This window comes from Puntigrus tetrazona, chromosome 4, assembly GCF_018831695.1.
Source record: "Puntigrus tetrazona isolate hp1 chromosome 4, ASM1883169v1, whole genome shotgun sequence".
In the NCBI taxonomy this organism is placed as follows: domain Eukaryota; kingdom Metazoa; phylum Chordata; class Actinopteri; order Cypriniformes; family Cyprinidae; genus Puntigrus; species Puntigrus tetrazona.
In genome coordinates this window covers 10,524,439-10,541,701 of record NC_056702.1, presented here as the reverse complement: position 1 = coordinate 10,541,701, position 17,263 = coordinate 10,524,439, and the positions used below count along the sequence as shown (strand labels likewise).

Sequence of the window (17,263 nt, the reverse complement as noted above, 5' to 3'; positions counted from 1 at the left end):
ATTATAATCACTTTCACAGTGTACAGAACAGTAAGGTGATTGAAGAAATTTAAGATGAGATTAAAGTATTTATTGTCTAAACTTTAGAAACACATTCAGTCAAACCTAAACTTTAACATGAAACCTAAACCTTCGACAGAAAGCCAATGTTTATCTGCTCTTAAAAAACAGTTCACCAAAAAAATAAATTCTATTATCATGTACAGAGAATAAACAAAACAAAGACATTCATTCAGGTTTGGAACTACTCAAGGGTGAGTAAATGATGACAGAATTTTCATTTTTGTGCAAACTATTCCTTTAAAGCAGAATAAGTTTCTCCTTCACATTTTTTTAAGACGGTAAATGGTTTCTAGAAATGGGTAGGTTTGTATTTAAAGGCTATTAGATCGTATGAATTACTTTGTCAGATGGTGGGCAATAAAAAGACCTTGTACTTAACTTAGCTCCATCATTAGGCAGGGGCATGTTGGATGCTGTCAGTTTACTCCTCAACTGAAGAGGAAACAACAGATGTAGTTTGGTCTTTATGTAGGACTGCTGTTAACGGGTCAAAGAACTACTTACCCACCCAATCTAGTTACTTAAAAATCACACTACTGCTGGTTTCTTATGAGCGTGAAAAAGCATGAATCATAGAGATGTCCATTTAAAAGGTTTAGGGACTAATTATCCAGAACAATCTCGTCCTGACTAGAACACGTAAAACAGGGGTTGTCATGATTTTATCAGAAGGTCTGGTCACCCTTAAGGGCTGGCTGGGAAGAAAACACATAGCAAACACTCAAAACACCGGATCACACAGAAAAGGTTTTGAACACATTAGCAACACACTGGCAGATATGGCATAGATAATCATAGCTCTCTTTTTACCACAAAATCTAAAATTCTAGTTATTTTGTATAACTCATAAAAACCTAAGCTTTTGGCAGTTTGATGCATTTTATGAGTCATGTAGTAAAACAATTAAACACAAGGAGCTGTTCGCCAGTAAACAAGTGGAAATGGTCTGTTTGTGTTAATGAAAGAGTAAAACTAAGCACAGCTTTACTCGAACTGGACAAACATCTCAAGCTACATGGCAGATTTGGTTAAAGATTAAAGTCTGTGTGGCAAATCCGAGTTTATTTCCACCCCGAAAATGCTGCTTCTCACATGGAAATTGTTACCAATGAAATATCAGGATGATGAACTGACGTTACAGTGCTAATTACGACCAGTCGCAACTTGTTTAGCGCAGTCCAGACCTTTCACGCACCAGAGCTCGCGCACACTCATGCACTCATTGCTAGGGGGACCGTAGTTTAGAGGAGTGAGAGATGGTTATTAGACTCCCGTGTCGTGACCCGCTGCTGACTCACATGTTAACGGGGGGGGCTTTGGTTCTTTCCCATAATGCTGAGGGTGCCTGCGGTGCCAATGTGTCACAAGCAGCTGTTTTCTGCTTTATTAACATATACGCTTTTATTCATGCAGTCTGCCATGCTTCTATTTATCTACTGCCTTATCCATTCATGCATCCTACTTGCTCTGGATGTGACACTGAGCACTGGGTTTGGGAGAAGAGGACCATACGGAAACACACACGCACACACACACACACACACACACACACACACACACACACACACACACACACACACACACACACACACACATATAGGAGCTGGGTGGAGTGTACACACATCAAACATGGATGTAATTACATCTGTAATTATTATACTGTTGACCCACCCTTAACACCATCTATAACACCAAAACGGTCTCTAACCTTACCCTATCAGCAGCAAAAGTGTTTTGCAACACAATATGAACAAAGCAAGTACATTATATTAAGTAATAATTAAACATAATAATTAGGGTCAACTACTCTAAAGTGGGACTAAACATTGCAACTAAATGAATCATTATAACTCAAAGAATGCTGCTTATTTAAAAGGTTTATGAATGTAAAATTACCTGAAAACATACATGCTTATTAACATTTCACGTGCTGAATACAAAGCACAAATTTCTTAAGACCTTCTTAAGAACACCGTAACAAATGCCGCTCTCGTTTTATTTGTTTACATTAGGCTCATGTTTAAAGAAATGCTAACAGTACAGTGCATTAAAGAGGGGGAGAAAAAAAATTTACTCCAGAGAACTATATTTGTGCTGATAAGTAAAAGCATTTTCCACAACAGTAAATATGATATTGGGTGCAGCATGAGCATGCGGTATCACCACTGTGCACTTAACCTCAGGTTGCTCCGGGGGGATTGCCTGAGCAACAAGTGTACTGTGAGTCACTTTGGATAAAAGCGTTTGCTAAATGACTACTTACAGTGTTCAGCGTGTGATTACAGACATATTAAAGTAACATGCCACAATCAATTTAAATACGGTAAACATGTATGAAAGCACACTGGCTGGAAACGCAAGCGCTGACGTAAAGCAGAAGCGAGAGAGTAGATGATTTGTGCTCAACATGCGTGTTTTCACAGACAGCTAATAAGTCCCGAGCGTTGCGCTCCTGTGATTGTTTGACACCTAACATGTCCCACAATCCCACAGTGACCAGCGCCACTGAGAAGCCTCGCTGACAATACGGCCTCATCAATTGACATGTTTCTCGAATTAAGTTTCAGAAGTAACCGAGCGGTGGCTTGTTGTTATATCTAGTAAACAGGAAGCAAAATCAATTGGATCAGTACAGATCCACATCGTTGTCCTCGTGTCTCAGGATACATGGAGTCAAACAAGGAAGGCAAGAAACTGGAGACTATCTCTGTGTGACGGCAGACACTCTTAGCCAAAGCCGCAGCAATAAACAAGCTGACAACTTTCCCGACTTCACCGCGCTTGCGAAGGATTTATGTCGATGCAAGTTTGGCGGTCTTAAATATTCATTGAGTAAACATTAAATACTCTTTGGACAAACAGCGTTAGCAAACGGATTCCAGGAAACTAACAACCTGTGCACACTTGCGTGGGATTTCGGTGACCTGCATGTGTTCGACGGTGACGGAAGCAAGAAACGCTCGATCACTCGACGCTGCCCCGACGAAGAAGGAAAAGTCCGAGACAAAGTCACCCGAGATGGCGTCCTGGAGGCCCGTCAGACATTTTGAGATCTATCATAAACGTATTCGTTTAGCTAACGATCTGAATTACCCGTCACATGAACCTGGCGCAAAGCCGAAGGAGGAAAGAAGCCAGACATTGCCCTCATTACCAATCAATGAGCATCAAGGGAACCAACAACCTTCAAGGGAGGGAAAAAGCGCAAAAAAGGAGAGGAGAACGCTTTCGAGCCATTTCAAAACCGTGTCGTTTTTCTATGAAAAGCTTTAGTGACATCATTTCATCACAGCTGGCGTAACAGCAATGCCATGGCTGCATTGATCCGGCGGTTTTAACTAGTCAGAACAAAAATGGTACAAAACGTGGACACTTGCGAGTCTCAGTAACTGTTTGTTCTGACACAACCATCCAAGCGCTTCATGAGTCACGTTCAGCATTCCAGAAAGTGACGGTGTATCATAGAGCACAAAACATGCTTTCCATCTTCCTGCTGCTTGAGTGTTTGCGAAGCAGAAGAGGTTCGCGTTTGGCCGCAGTACGTCGCTCGGCTCTGGACCTTTGATTGACTGAGGCTGTGTTTACCTGAAAGCCTGCCCTCATCAGCAGCGGTAGACGACAACACAACACAAACATGAACATCTGCTGGGCTGTACAGGCCACCTCGGAGATCCCGCTCTGTTAGGACACAAATATGAGGTCTGCTAAAGCTTGTGTTGATCATTTACTTGCTTTAACGTTCAACTGGCTTTAATTTGCCTGGCAGATTTCCACTTTATACCGACACCTGTCGGCCTGGACGCAGGAGTTGTTTACTTCACAACAGTTTTTGTCTCACACTACACATTAGTAAGACATTATTCTTCATGCTTTCAAGACATTGGTCGCAGTTTGGTTCAGACGACTGATATGGCTGGAGTTTCTGACTCATCTCGTCACTTTGAAATTCCTTAAAGTACTGTTTATGTCATTAGAAGCAAAACTTTTCTTTAATTAGCAAACGAGAAGCTGATAAGTACAGAAACTGTTGTGATGTTTCAGCGTCAAGAGGAAAGTTGCAAGACGCAAATCTGAATATAACAAAGACAAGCTGATCAAAGATAAACGTTTACTGCCAAAACAAAGCATCTAAAATTAGATCCGGGATCCTTTTCCCATCACTGTCGTCCTGCTTCTATTTTAATCCCAAACAAAGAGTCTATCTCAGTTTATTCACTCAATCAAGCGGGCCATGAAAAACGCACCGCTGTCCCTCACAGACAGCGTTAAAGAAACATCATTATTTCAGTTGTCATAATCAACTAGCTTTTTTTTGCGTGACAGATGCGCGGTAGGCCCGAGGGGGCGGAGCTACATTATTGACAGCAATTTACAGGCTTTGCTCGGATGCGTTTGTTCACTCAGGTGCGGCAGGTGCGCGCGCGGGGAGCGGGCTTATCGCGCGAGCCGCGCTGTTGCTATGGGTCGGCAGCTCCGTTGCCACGGCGCCAACGGGCGACGGCCGGAGGGCCCTGGATGGAGGGGGATCTTGCGAAGGAAGGAGAGCGAGGCTCCGCGCTCTTCGCAGGCGCGCAACCTGTGGAGACTGCTGCGCCACACCAGCTGTCTGATAAGAAGGGAAATTCAACAGATGCACGCTAGAATGAGGGGGCATCGCTCACGGCGCTTCGTTTCACCGTTAGAGATGCTCTCGACTGAATAATCACCGCGAACCGATGCGCCGATGACACCACCCCGAGTTCATTTCAACTGCCGGGCTGTGATCAATGCGGTCTGGCCGCGCAAAAAGATTAAAAGGCCATTTTAAGTCTGAAGCGGCTGACGGGATAATCGATTGGCTTCTGTGCGTGCGTCCCTGGCCACACGATCTATATGCATGATCAAGACGTGGCGAGCCATCCAACAAGTTCATCAACTACACAAACGCATCTCCCTCCAAAATAATAAGAAAATAGCTGTCGGGCGCGAGTGGTTATACTGCATGGCATTTGTTGATCGTCCTCCAAAAGCGATATGAGTGCGCAGAGTGTGTTTGAAAATGGAAGGGTTCGGGTTTGGGTACACCCCCGCGTCATGCCCATGATAATGCCAACACACTCATCATACACCCCCCAACACATCCATATGGCAGGCACACACACACACACACACACACACACACACACACACACACAGTTTTTAAACAGAGGGAAGACAAATACAGAAATTACCTTGATGGTTTTCAAGGGTGTCCTCCGGTATGTACATGTTTTTGCTTTCATTTACCATATATGTGGTCCAGCTTTATCCGAAGGTGAATGAAGAAAAGGTTGTAAAAAAAAAGGAGGGGGTAGGAAAAAACAACCCAAGGGAAAGAAATGAAAGAAAAAAGGGGGGAAGAAAAAAATGAAAAACGCAAAGCGTAAGATATTCCTTCTCTTGCGGCTTAGTTAATATTACCTGATCCCCATTATGGAGCTAAAGATCAGGAAAGGATAATCGCAGGAACCACCTAAGAAAACGAACCAGTGCATCTTTGGAACATCCGGGCCCTACCTAAGAAACATGATACCAGCGCCGCTTGCTGATAATCGATAATCGAATCGGGCGCGTTTCGCTCGCGAACGGTTCGAAAAGGATGCTGCAAGAGCCGGGAGAAGCGCAGGAAAAGCGGGCGTAGGTTTCAGAGACCGTTTCAGAAAGCGCAGCGAAAGGTAAAAAGGTGTGTATATTCCAGATCTCACGGGCTTCAATCTTCGCGTGTGATCGACTCCATCCGAGATGTTCCACAACAGGCGTAGTTTGCGTCGCGCCTCGTTAGGAAATAGAGTGCAGAATCGGCCGCGTCCAGTCCATATTGGAGAGAAAGGGGAGTAGTCAGTCTGTGGCCCTGCGGAGAGAGAGCGCACACCACCAGCCTCTCTGCAATGATCTGACGACCAAACCCCCTCCCCTGTAGACTCCCTGACTGCTTCCAGATGTGACTGCGCTAGAAAGGAGAATAAATCCTCCACGCGTTTCCACACGGGCTGTATCTCTTGAGGGGGAGAGAGCGAACTTGGGAATCAGCTCCAATACAGTGAAGCGTAGCCAGACTAGGAACCCATTCGAGTTCTTTTACAGTCCGGAATCACGTCGGGAGACGATTCGCACCGCAACCAATCTGGTGTAAATGCGCTCTCCGTGCACCATGTTTAGACATTATCCACTTCCTGCCGGGATGCCACACTTCTGGGGAGAACGTCGAGTTCCCCCCAGCAGCAGGTGTCGGGGGCTGATTTTTCCCTTCAGCTGAGGTTTAACCGGCCTGATCTTCCCATGGCAGGACAGGCTGTTTCCCGAGGACTGGCGGGGCTCTGATAAAAGGGGACGTTGGGGCCTGGGAATTTCTGCAAGATGACTGAGAATCTCTCATCGGCGAACGGCCTAGTACGAATTTAGCAGGCCCTTCCCTGGTCCCTCCCTCCAGCCATGAGAAAACTTCGCATGTCCCGAGAGACACCCCCTGCCCCCCAGACTATCATTTCTCGCTCTCTGCGCGTCAGAAGCGCAGATTGTTGAATTTTTTCAATCAGTCAGAAGAATCGCCAAGCGTGCAGCGGAAAGGCACTCGAAGCCGCAGCTTTTCAGACGTCCCCCCGGATAAACGACAAACGAGCTCGCCCCGGTGCAGCCAGGGGTCCTCTGATCGAATTTGGCTTCGAAACAAAAGTTCACGGCGGAGGTCAGCGATTTCCCTTCAGCGTCCTCAAATAATTGATTAACTTTGGTATGTTTATACGAAGCACAGAGGAAACTGTCGCAAAGTGTTTTTCAGTGCCACTTTGTAATGGCAAGCTTCTGGGAATCCAAAGAATGGCGGGCCATCGCTGCAGAAGGAAAACTGGTGGATGCTTCAAAGATTGCAAAGTTCCTCCCAGCTTCCTCACCCGCATCTCAAACGTCAAGACGACTCGTGTCCCTGTCTGCACGTTGAAAGTGATATACAGCAGTGGACGTACTCGACAGCCACAGGCTACACGACTCTTTCACTAACACTGTAATTAACCAATTAACTAAACATAACTGAGGCCAGCATCCTCTTCCCTTCTGCACTGACTCTTCACCCCGTTTATATCCACGTAATGGAAGCGAGTATGCCGAACATAAAGGCTTTTAACCAACATTTTAGGACAGATTTGTCGTCCCAGCTCAAACGTACAAATGCGTGCGTAAAGAGATTCATTTTGACAACAGCATAAAAACTTCATGGGCTGCTGTGCTCTCTGGAAAACGACGAAAGCTCACGAGGAATTGTACAGTGATGCCCTCTAGTGTTAAACGAGCAAACTGTGCTTTAGGAGGTGCATTTGGGAAAAAGACTAGTTAGTCATAATACGACTGTAACTCTGAAGCAATTAGCATTCGGTTTCTGCGTTTTTTTCCCTCTAGTCCCTAGTTTAAACTTCTTTTAAGGGTGCACGCATTTTTATGTTGTACTAATGTTTTACTCGCAGTTGTCATGAACCATGCACCACGCAAGAGATAGTGAATTTGGCTACTAGTTTTAATTTATTTATTTTGTAATTGATTTTTAGCGCGATTATTATTTTATTATTTATTATTTTAACTTATATTATTTTATAAGTTATCATAAGTCAAAAGCGCCTGGTATCATTGAGGATAAATAGATATAATACAAATATTTGATTGTGTGATTTTTCTTCCTATTGGAATAGAACAAGAGGGGGGGAATCCTAAGCGCTTTTTTAAATTACAGTGACATAAAAAAGGTTTGTCTATTAAAATCGCGGCGTGACAGTAAGTCCTGCGTGTAGGATATGCGTTTTGGGAAAAACAAACAGACTTGATTAAATGTAACAAAGACTTAATGCCTACCGGAGAATGAATGGTGCATGAATGTGACAATTTTTAAATCCTCTAGGTCGCTTCCCTGGACGTCAGCTCGCTTCGTTGTCTATCAATGACCGTGATATAAAAAAAAAACTAAAAGTCTGCTGGCTCTCAGGTGAGCTCAAGCCATGCAGCTGCGGGGGGGGCGGGGCTTCGGGCTCATCGGTTGTTCGAGCTCCTCGATTACTCTTCCTGTGCGCGCGCGAGCTCGGCGATCAGCTCGTGCTGTCTTGTTGTCAGCGCAAACATGGCGAGAGCGGCAGCCGACGAGGAGTTAGATAAGTGAAATAAAGCGATGTATTCGTGTTTTACCAGTTCGTAGGTCACTGAAACCATACACCAGGAGACCGGGACGCGAAGTAAAGCGTTCCAGTCCCGTTTTACAGAGTTGAATCTCGTTTTAAAAGGCATTTTTAGGATTTGTGCGGTATTTTAAGTGCAGGTAGGTAAGTTTCACTCCTGTCCGATTTATAACAGGGCAGCAGCGGCTAACCAAGGCCTCGGTTATTCCATTTGTAAACGTGTGGAGGCATGAACTATTCAATTATTAGTTGCAAGCAAAAGCATTATTATTGTTCATACGCTGTTGGGGATTTGAACAAGCAGCTATCCCGCAGCACCAAACTTCTTGTGCTACGGACAGAGGCGCGCTATTATTGTACTACCCGCGATGAAAGAGGGACTCGAACCAAATCTAAGAGCCATAATAAAATGCAGACTTGCTGGTGGGCTCTTGAAGCAACTTGCATGTGAACACTTTGTCGAGTTTGGCACGGGCTGCACACATTTGCTTTGGAATACATAGTTTATTTCATTCCCTCACTTAAGCCTTATTTATTGTATTGATCTTTAAATGTATACACTGTGCAATCATATGCAGCTCTAACGTATTTAATTTGTTTCGACATACATTCCTGATTTATTTAGATGTTAATTAACGTTCGCAGCTCAGATTTTTGTATTTAATAAACTTAAACGGGCTTGCCTTTCATAAAAAATGCGAACGTGTGCCCGTTGTGCTTCACCCAAAAACAAAAATTCTGCTAGTAAACCCATAAGGCCTTCATTCATCTTCAGAACACACATTAAAATTATTTATGTAATCTGAGAGGTCCCCTGCATAGACAGCAAAACAATAGACATGTTAAAAGTTCAAGTAAATAGTCCGTATCATGTGACATCAACTGTAAGGTTATGAAGCTGCAAGAATTTTTGCGTGTGTGTGCAAAGAAAAACAAAACATTATCTTTCGTGTTAGTCTTGAATGTGCATTCACAAGAGCGCCATAATTTATGTGCATGCATCCCCTTACTTGCTAGTAAACTAGACTAAATAAAATATAGTTTAGCTTAAATATAAAGTCAGTTTGGTTTTTTGTAGGTACAGCTTTTGATCATAAATGGGACATACAAGACAAAATGTCTATGCATGCAGAAAGAGCATTTTACAAAATAAAATGTAAATATAATTCAGAGGAAGTATTTGAAATACCCCCAATGGTCTATTATGAGACTGCCGCATGTGAACGCTTGCTTTTCAGCCTTGCAGTAGTTGGAATTAAACAATTAAATCTGAATGTTTCAGTAAACGGTAATCTTTTATTTAAAGAACAGGACTGGAGCCATGACTGCAAGCACTGGTGGAGGCGGGAGCTGTTTATCTATGAGTCTGTCGGCCCTAAAGAGACTCGACCCTTACATCAGCAGCATCACGGACCTGGCCAGCCAAGTAGCACTTTACACCTTCAACAACACCACTAATGAATGGGTACACCATCACATCGGCACATTTAATAACAATCAATGCTAGTTTATTTTTCATTTGAGTTCATAAGTTAGGATATAAATACGTAAATGCGTTTGTGCTCTGCAGGAAAAGACAGACGTGGAGGGAACTCTGTTTGTGTATAACAGGTTCGTACGTTTTCGACAGCAGCACTGCGCGCATATGCCTTGAATCAGAACCCTAGAGATCTAAAGCTGTTCTTGGGGTCACAAAATAAATTTCTCAGCCTTCTGATATAGCACTGTACACTTGACTGCACTAACACCGCAAAACACATACTCACAGTTGGTTAGGTCCATCAGACTCATAAGCTTTAGTTTCCCACTCGTGTTGTGAGTTCTAATGTCAGTTTTCTGTGTATCAGGCTTGCCTCCCCCAGGCACGGCTTCACCATCCTGAATCGTTTGAGCATGGACAACCTGACCGAACCCATCACTAAAGACTTAGATTTCCAGCTGCAACATCCATTTCTCCTGTACAGGAACGCTCGCTGTAAGTCACTCTCTTTGTGAAAAACTCAGGGCTCATATAGCTGTATAATATAACGCATAGCTAAAGGTATGCAGATGTCAATGTGTTACAATGTCTCAATGTACATTGCACATTTATATTACATTTTGCATGTTTTTATCGAAAGCGCTTTACATTGCATTTTTTGACAAATTCATGCATTTCCTGTAAATCAGCCTATGGCCGCGGTGTTGTTAGCAGCATGCTCCAATGCTTTAGCTACAGATGAACTAGCATTACTCTTCGTTAGGGAAATTTTAAAATCTGATGTTCAGCCCATGAAGATAATATACATTTTTTCTTGTTTACATCCATCTCATGCTTAGTTGAACAAGCAAGCCTTTGGAAGTAAACTTCACTGACAGTAAGTGCAAGTAGATGCACATGGATCTTTCTTTCGAAGGGCTGAGATCACTCAAACGTCCACACACGGATGGTGCACTTTGGTCAAATGTTTTGGACCCCATTTGGGTGTACACTTGGCATAGGGTGTCAGACGAATTGCTTAAAACGGATGTTAATACCAGCCCAGGCAGTACAGGGTGAGCATCCATCCAAAAGGTGAAGAACTTAACAGCAGTAGATGTTTGTCTGAATTGAGAGAGCTGTCAGACTGGCGTCTGTGTGTGTGTGTGTGTGTGAGAGAGATCAGAGATCCCTGGCAGACGTGCCTGCATAAGAGGCCACAGAGCCACAGTGCCTTATATGGTGCAGAGAAGTATGTGTGTTTCTCTTCCAGTTTCCTGCCAGCATCACAGACCCGACCAGCCAATCCTGATTAGATAACAAGCCTCTCTTATAAGCACACATGCACAGGCTTCCAAGGAAATTCATGATAAAAAGACCTGCAAATAGAGTGCATGCGGAAAAGCCTTAAGTACTTCAGGCTGATTGAATGAATCGTCGTAGATCTGGATGTTTCAGCCAATCCTAAACTGATGTTTGGGCATTGTAGTGACAGTGAAAATCTGTGCTGCTGCTAACTGACTGATGGGAAAATCTATCCTGGCTGCTTCCAAATGTAGGTGAGAGTTTACTGGCCAACTATTCCAATGAATTACGTGCCACAGAGTGGATTTTTATTTCCAGTCAATCAAATTCACCACCTTAATTCTAGAATGCTATAAATGGTAGCCATAGTAGCAACATTTTCTAAATAGCTCTAAGTGTGTTGTTACTCATTCTGGGGTGTTCTAAAGAATTTGGTTACTATGGTGACACAATAGTGTACAGCACTGCAATTTCTACAACACAATGAAATTAACACAAAATAATGGGGAAAAACTGCATCCCAATATAAACAAGCAACTAGACAACAGGAAACACAACAGAATTAGTCCTATGAGTTGTGCTGTGGATATTTTGTTGTTTTATGGACTACTGGGCCACCATAGTTTACAGTCATTTATGTAGAATTTTTTAGGGGATGATGTCATTTTGTACCAATAATTAGCATCAACTTGATTCATTAAATCAACATTCCAATTGGATTTTTCAGTTGACTCTTAAATTATTCCATAAAAAAAGAAGATCTGTGAGCAATAAATGCGTATGGTTCTTACCAAGTAGAACAAGAACATTATCAAGATAATCTTCACATATGAACACAACGTGATATTGAATTTTGAAATCTAAATACAATCCCCAGAAGAAATTAAATTTGGGCTATAAACTAACTATGCTATGATGGCATGATCTCAGAGTCACCGACAATACGCTTCAGACAGCTTTTCAATCTTAGAGTTTAGATAAGTTTGAAAGATGGCGAGTATAATCACAACGAAATTGTAAAAGTGCCCTAGTAAGCAAATAAGATTTACCGTTTTTGATACTGGTGCAACGTAATAATGTCCTGAAACATTTCCAGGACACTTAAAAGTTTCAAATCACAAGGAGGGTATTGCTTCTGTACTTGTTATAGAACACAACCCAAAAATATCTTGGGACCTTATTTCAGGCATTTGACCAAATCCCATTAAAAATAGCCCGTGATATTGGGAGAAAGGTTCCAGAAGTTCGCTGCCAGATTTTGAACTCGTTTCTGCCAGACTCTATTCTGCTTTCTAGATATGGCTCCTGTCCCTGGTTCAATGTCACTAAGGAAAATTATCCTGTTACATGAAACTAAATTTGGCGATTTATAGTACAGCTCTTCTCAATAAACCACATGATTTGAGGGACTGTTCATGTCTGTAGCACAAATTGTGCAGTGCAAGAGTTAGTTTGTTAATGGTTGAATACTTAGTAAGGGCAATAATAATGTCTTTACAAACACTATTAATAAGATTTCAGACAATGGGAAGTAAGAACTACACTGTCCATCTTAGACACTTCGCTCTTCCTCGTGTGCAGGGGGTGCTGGATTCCATCAGCTCCTCTCTTAAACAAACGCAGTGTTGTGATTGTGATTTGTGACTGTGTAGCTGGAGACTTTCAGCAGGACTCTTGCGTATACAAAGCTCTTACCTCCTGGCCGCACGAACGTGAAGCCCAGCTCTCTCTCCGACACCAGCTTCCCTTTGAACCGCACCTCCACTTCCTCCTCCAGCCGCTCATGTTTCAGCCTGCGCCGACTGAACAGCCCCCGCAGCATCTTTCTTCTCTCACTGAGATCTGAATCCTCGGCAGATTGAAGCTTTGGTCTGTTTGAAGTCGGTCAGAAGTTCACCGTCTCCTCACTGTGCGCGTGGATCCCACTCCATTCAGTAAAACATGCAGCGAACGCTTCTGCACTCTGTCTGACTCGAGCGAGGGTGTGTGGTTCGGGTCTCTGCTTTTCTTTTCTCTTTGTTGTGTTTTGCTAAGTTCAACTTCAAGAGTGCTCGCTGTGTCCTCTCATCCCTCTCTGTCCTTGTTCTCCTCCCCCTGCTCACTCTCTCTCAGAGTTGTGTTCTTCGGTTCCCAGGCAGTATTTTGTTTGGGTTTTTTCCCCAGGCACTGACCCGCGTGGTTCTCTCTGCTCTGAGACCAACCCACTCTCCTTCTCTCTCTCTCTCTCTCTTTTTTTTTGTTCACTCACCCTTGATTTTTGTTATCTCTCTTCTACTTCTGGAGGTGAATGGAACAGGTCCTGATCCAGCTGTCAGCACCAGGCTCTAAGTTTAGTTCACGAGGGCTCTACAGTCTGTACTTATCGCTGAAATCTCTATTAATTATTCCTAATACGGTTGCTCTTTAAAATGACCAGTGACTACAAGCATCTGAAGACTTCATCTTGGTCTTTAAAGACATTTTGGTGTCCTGGCACAGCATTTGGCTCTAGTTCTGTTTGGGCACTTGGGAGTTTGGACTCTGGGAAAGGAATTTCGGCATGAGTTGACTCTGTATATGTATGCATGTATGTATAATGGCTCTTTAAGTCCATGCATGCTGTCGGTTTTGGTAGTCCTTTTCCACTGCTAATTCTGATGCCGTGTTATGATCTTTATCTTTGATTAAATAATATTAATGTGTACTTTATATGTTGTTTTTAATTTTTTTTTTTGGCAGTGTCCATCTATGGCATCTGGTTCTACGATAAAGAAGACTGTCAGCGCATAGCGGAGCTCATGAAGAAGTGAGTTTTTCTCCTCCATCTGCAACTTAATTTTGGTTCTCATTTTAATTTAATTTAATGATTCCAGTTCCTTAATTCCCTTGATGAGTCTTCTAGTACTAGGAGTTAAAACATATTTGACATTTTAATGCTGTTATTTTCTCTAAAATGTGATTAGTAATTAAAAATTACATAATAAATTTGAGATTAATTCATTAGAAGAGTCTACTTGTAAGATTCATTACTTCCCGAATCAGGCTACACTTGTTCATGCTGCAACCAGTGAAGACAATGCAATCCAATCCCAATAGAACACACATGCCTAGGAGTTTCTAGTTATATGATTGGCTGGTTCAAGTGTGTTTAATTAAGCAGGAGCTAAACTCTGCCACAAGGTGGCTCCTCAGAAACGGGATTGGACACCCCTGATTTAGCAGTACTCAAAACATTTTATCTCATCACAATCAGTTCCAACAACAAGCTTACAATTCGTCTTTGTTATTTTGTTCTTTTTGTGGAAGAGGAAACATTAGAGCATTTTATTACTTTGTTCCATATGGCAGATATCCAAAAGCTGTTAACAAAACCAAGTCACTGCGATCTTTTGGTTTTCAATAGCTCTGACTTTCTTACAAACATACGCTCACTCTTTTTTATGCTTGACAGTTTGGCAGGTCTGGAACAGCAGTTACAATCTCAAATGGCGATCGGCTCGGTCTCTCCGCGATCTGCAGAGCAGGGTGTGGATATAATGCAGATGCTCACTAAAGCACGAGATGACTATGATAAGGTGACGCGCATCTTAATATTGCCTTTTTTTTGTCTTGCACAAGTAATAAGGTACACTAGATGTCACCAGTGTACAGTACATTTCTATTGCTTACTTTCTTTTTAGGGAAAACTCTGCGAGCCGAAAGAAATTGGCAGTGGTGGCGTCATCTACGGAAACCCCCATCTGATCAAACCCATTCCCCTCAAACCAGCACAGGACACGCACATTCAGGGACACACGCAGCAGGTGTGAATACTCGACCTCAGTATGCTTGTGACGCAGCAGACATGATGTAAATGTAATATTTAAATATACAACTTTTACACTCTCTCAGGATACGGAGATGGACACGAAGCACCTCTCGGTTGTCACTTTGTTCAGTGCTCAGTCAAAACCGGACTCTGTCTCGCCGCAGCCCGCCACAGCTGTCAGCAGGCTGGGTCCCGCGCGGTCTGCGGTGGCCCGCTCGCTGTCATACGATGACCCTTCTCCAGCAGGTGGCGCCACGGTGTCCAACGCCCCCGCGCAGCACTGTCCAGCCATACACAAACTCATGTCCGGTTCACTGCTTCAGCCCCTGTCTGAATCTCCAGAGAGCCGCATGTGTGAAAACGGGGCCGTCCAGAACCAGATTGACCCGATACAAAAACTGCTAATGAGCCCTCTTCCTGTAGCGGGGACTCCAGGGATGCCTTCCTTACAGTTTAATCAGGGAGAAAGCGGGTTGGGGGCTAAAGCCTCGGGGCCGGTCCCAGCTCAGCATTTGCTCTATGTCCCGAATAAAGCGCCCCCTGCTGGAGCGGCAGGGAACGTGGTGTCGCCACATGAGCTTCTGCAGAGGCTCACATTGGTGCAGCAGGAGCAAGAGCTCCACCCTCATCAGGAGCTTCTCCAGCCCAGTCTGACCACCAGCAGCTCCAGCCTGAGCAAAACTAACTCCACACAGGTGAAATACATCTTTCTGTTCAGTTATTCTGATCCGTTGCCTTTATGTTCCTCTCAGATAAGCGGTTAGTCATCCTGCAGCTGTGTGTGTAACCTGTGATTTAATGTGTGGATGCAGGTGAGCTCACCTCAGCGTATCCCAGCAACTGTAGCCCCCACCATGCTCCTGTCACCCAGCATGTTCACCCAGACTAAAACCACAAGAGCAGAACCAGAACCAGCTGAAATCAGAGCACTTAGCAAGACTCAGCTGCAGGCCACGCTGCTGCACCTCATCAAGGTCGGAACCAAACACGTCCATCTCTATGATTCCAATGTTGATAATATGATTTAGAGATACATCAAGATTTTTGTTGCCAAAAAACATTTTGGGTTTTTGTGGTCAAGACCAAATATAGTTTTAGCACATTTAATTTTATGTAGTGATGTCAAACGATTAATCACATGCAAAATACAAGTTTTTTAAATTTATTTTTACTCAAAAAAAATATAGTAGAAATAGAAATACTTTAAAATGTGATTGATTGCACTTTGAAATGACCATGTTCTATTTTAGAATGTTTTAAACGTAACATGTTCAAAGCGGAATTATTACTCCAGTCTAGTAAAAGTATCGTTTTCTAAAATTATAAATGTCTCGATTGATGCATTATTGCAAAAATAAAAAATAAACAACACTGACCACAAGCTTTGAATTGTAGTGTATGTATGTATGTATGTATATATATATATATATATATATATATATATATATATAGTCAGTTTGATTGTGTACCTAATGGGTTGTTTCTCTCTTTTTTGTGTTTCAGAATGATGCCTCTTTCCTGGACACAATCTATGAAGCATATGTCTCCCGTCTCGCAACAGACTCCAGCTCAAAACCTTTCTGAAGCATGTACTCGTACATAAAGCTGTCATGCTCCGAACCCATATCATCGTCCCATCTCAGGACCACCCTGCTATTCTGAATGTAGCATCCGAGAAGCTGAGCACCTCAGCACCAGATTCATAACAGGAAAACCAGTTTGATCTTCATACAGTCAATTAAATGATCTGAATGTCATATCAGCTTCGAATTTGCCGCTTGTACATACGGGGCAATCTTAAGCATTTTAGAATTTTCTGAAAGAAGAATTTTATGGATTTTACGTTTATTCTTTAGATAACGTGGCAAGAAAAGTGCTGTTTGTTAAAATCTGAGTTGAAAGACATTCTTCTTTTTGTCAAGGGATTTATGTTCTTGCATATCGAAACAGCCCCACAAAAAAAACATGACCCTAGCCTCAAATTTGATAGAAATAACATAATAAATTAAAAGATAAGGGAAACATGTCTTGATTTGTAGCATTTTCATATCTCAGCTGTCACAGGCAGAATTGCCCTCATCCCTTTACAAACCAGCAGAAATAGTTTATTAATGTTAGTCACACTTTAAAATGAAAATTGATTTTGTTTAAATATACAAACAAAAGTGTACATATACTATATATTCTATTTTTCTATGGTTCTGTTCTTATATCAAATTGCTGGAATATTTTTCAGTTCAGATTTGTTTATTGTTTTGTTTTGTTTTTTAAGAAAAAAAAATGTCATCAGTATTTCCCAAGTAGCTTGTCAAACTAAAAACAAGCTGACAATTTAATTTTCTTCCATTTGTTTTTCTTATTAAAGTAATTCCCCAACACCCCATATAGTGTGTGTTCTGCTTTTCTACTTGATAATATTAAAAGTTTGTGGTCAGGTAGTTTATTTACTTTATTTTTAAAGATATGACTGCTTTT

At 42.5% G+C, this 17,263-nt stretch overlaps 2 protein-coding genes across 14 annotated transcripts in view; one reads left to right on the top strand and one right to left on the bottom strand.

Annotated features, from left to right (window-relative positions):
• Positions 1 to 13,657, bottom strand: part of cacna1c (calcium channel, voltage-dependent, L type, alpha 1C subunit) — a 114,407-nt gene extending 100,750 nt beyond the window's left edge. For 2 of the 11 annotated variants that reach the window (XM_043236631.1, XM_043236632.1), the window contains exons 1-2: positions 5,503 to 7,726; positions 5,274 to 5,344 (exon numbers count right to left, since the gene is read on the bottom strand). In XM_043236631.1, coding sequence (XP_043092566.1) covers positions 5,274 to 5,344; positions 5,503 to 5,576 — 145 coding nt within the window. In that variant the 5' untranslated portion in view covers positions 5,577 to 7,726. Of the gene's footprint in view, positions 1 to 5,273; positions 5,345 to 5,502; positions 7,728 to 12,696 lie in introns of those variants that run through there. The other 9 variants (XM_043236635.1, XM_043236636.1, XM_043236633.1 and 6 more) reach the window with 8 other exon arrangements.
• dcp1b (decapping mRNA 1B) lies at positions 8,159 to 17,171 on the top strand. Of its 3 annotated transcripts, none has more exons than XM_043236643.1 (10): positions 8,159 to 8,377; positions 9,549 to 9,702; positions 9,808 to 9,848; positions 10,085 to 10,212; positions 13,720 to 13,786; positions 14,432 to 14,555; positions 14,661 to 14,783; positions 14,872 to 15,483; positions 15,601 to 15,762; positions 16,292 to 17,171. In XM_043236643.1, exons 2-10 carry the CDS (start codon positions 9,559 to 9,561, stop codon positions 16,370 to 16,372), a joined length of 1,482 nt encoding a protein of 493 aa, XP_043092578.1. In that variant the 5' UTR covers positions 8,159 to 8,377; positions 9,549 to 9,558; the 3' UTR covers positions 16,373 to 17,171. The 3 variants fall into 3 exon arrangements, with proteins under 3 accessions (XP_043092578.1, XP_043092576.1, XP_043092577.1); XM_043236641.1 differs by having other exon boundaries at positions 9,544 to 9,702; XM_043236642.1 differs by having other exon boundaries at positions 8,159 to 8,381; positions 9,544 to 9,702.
• Positions 17,172 to 17,263: the final 92 nt, after the last annotated feature.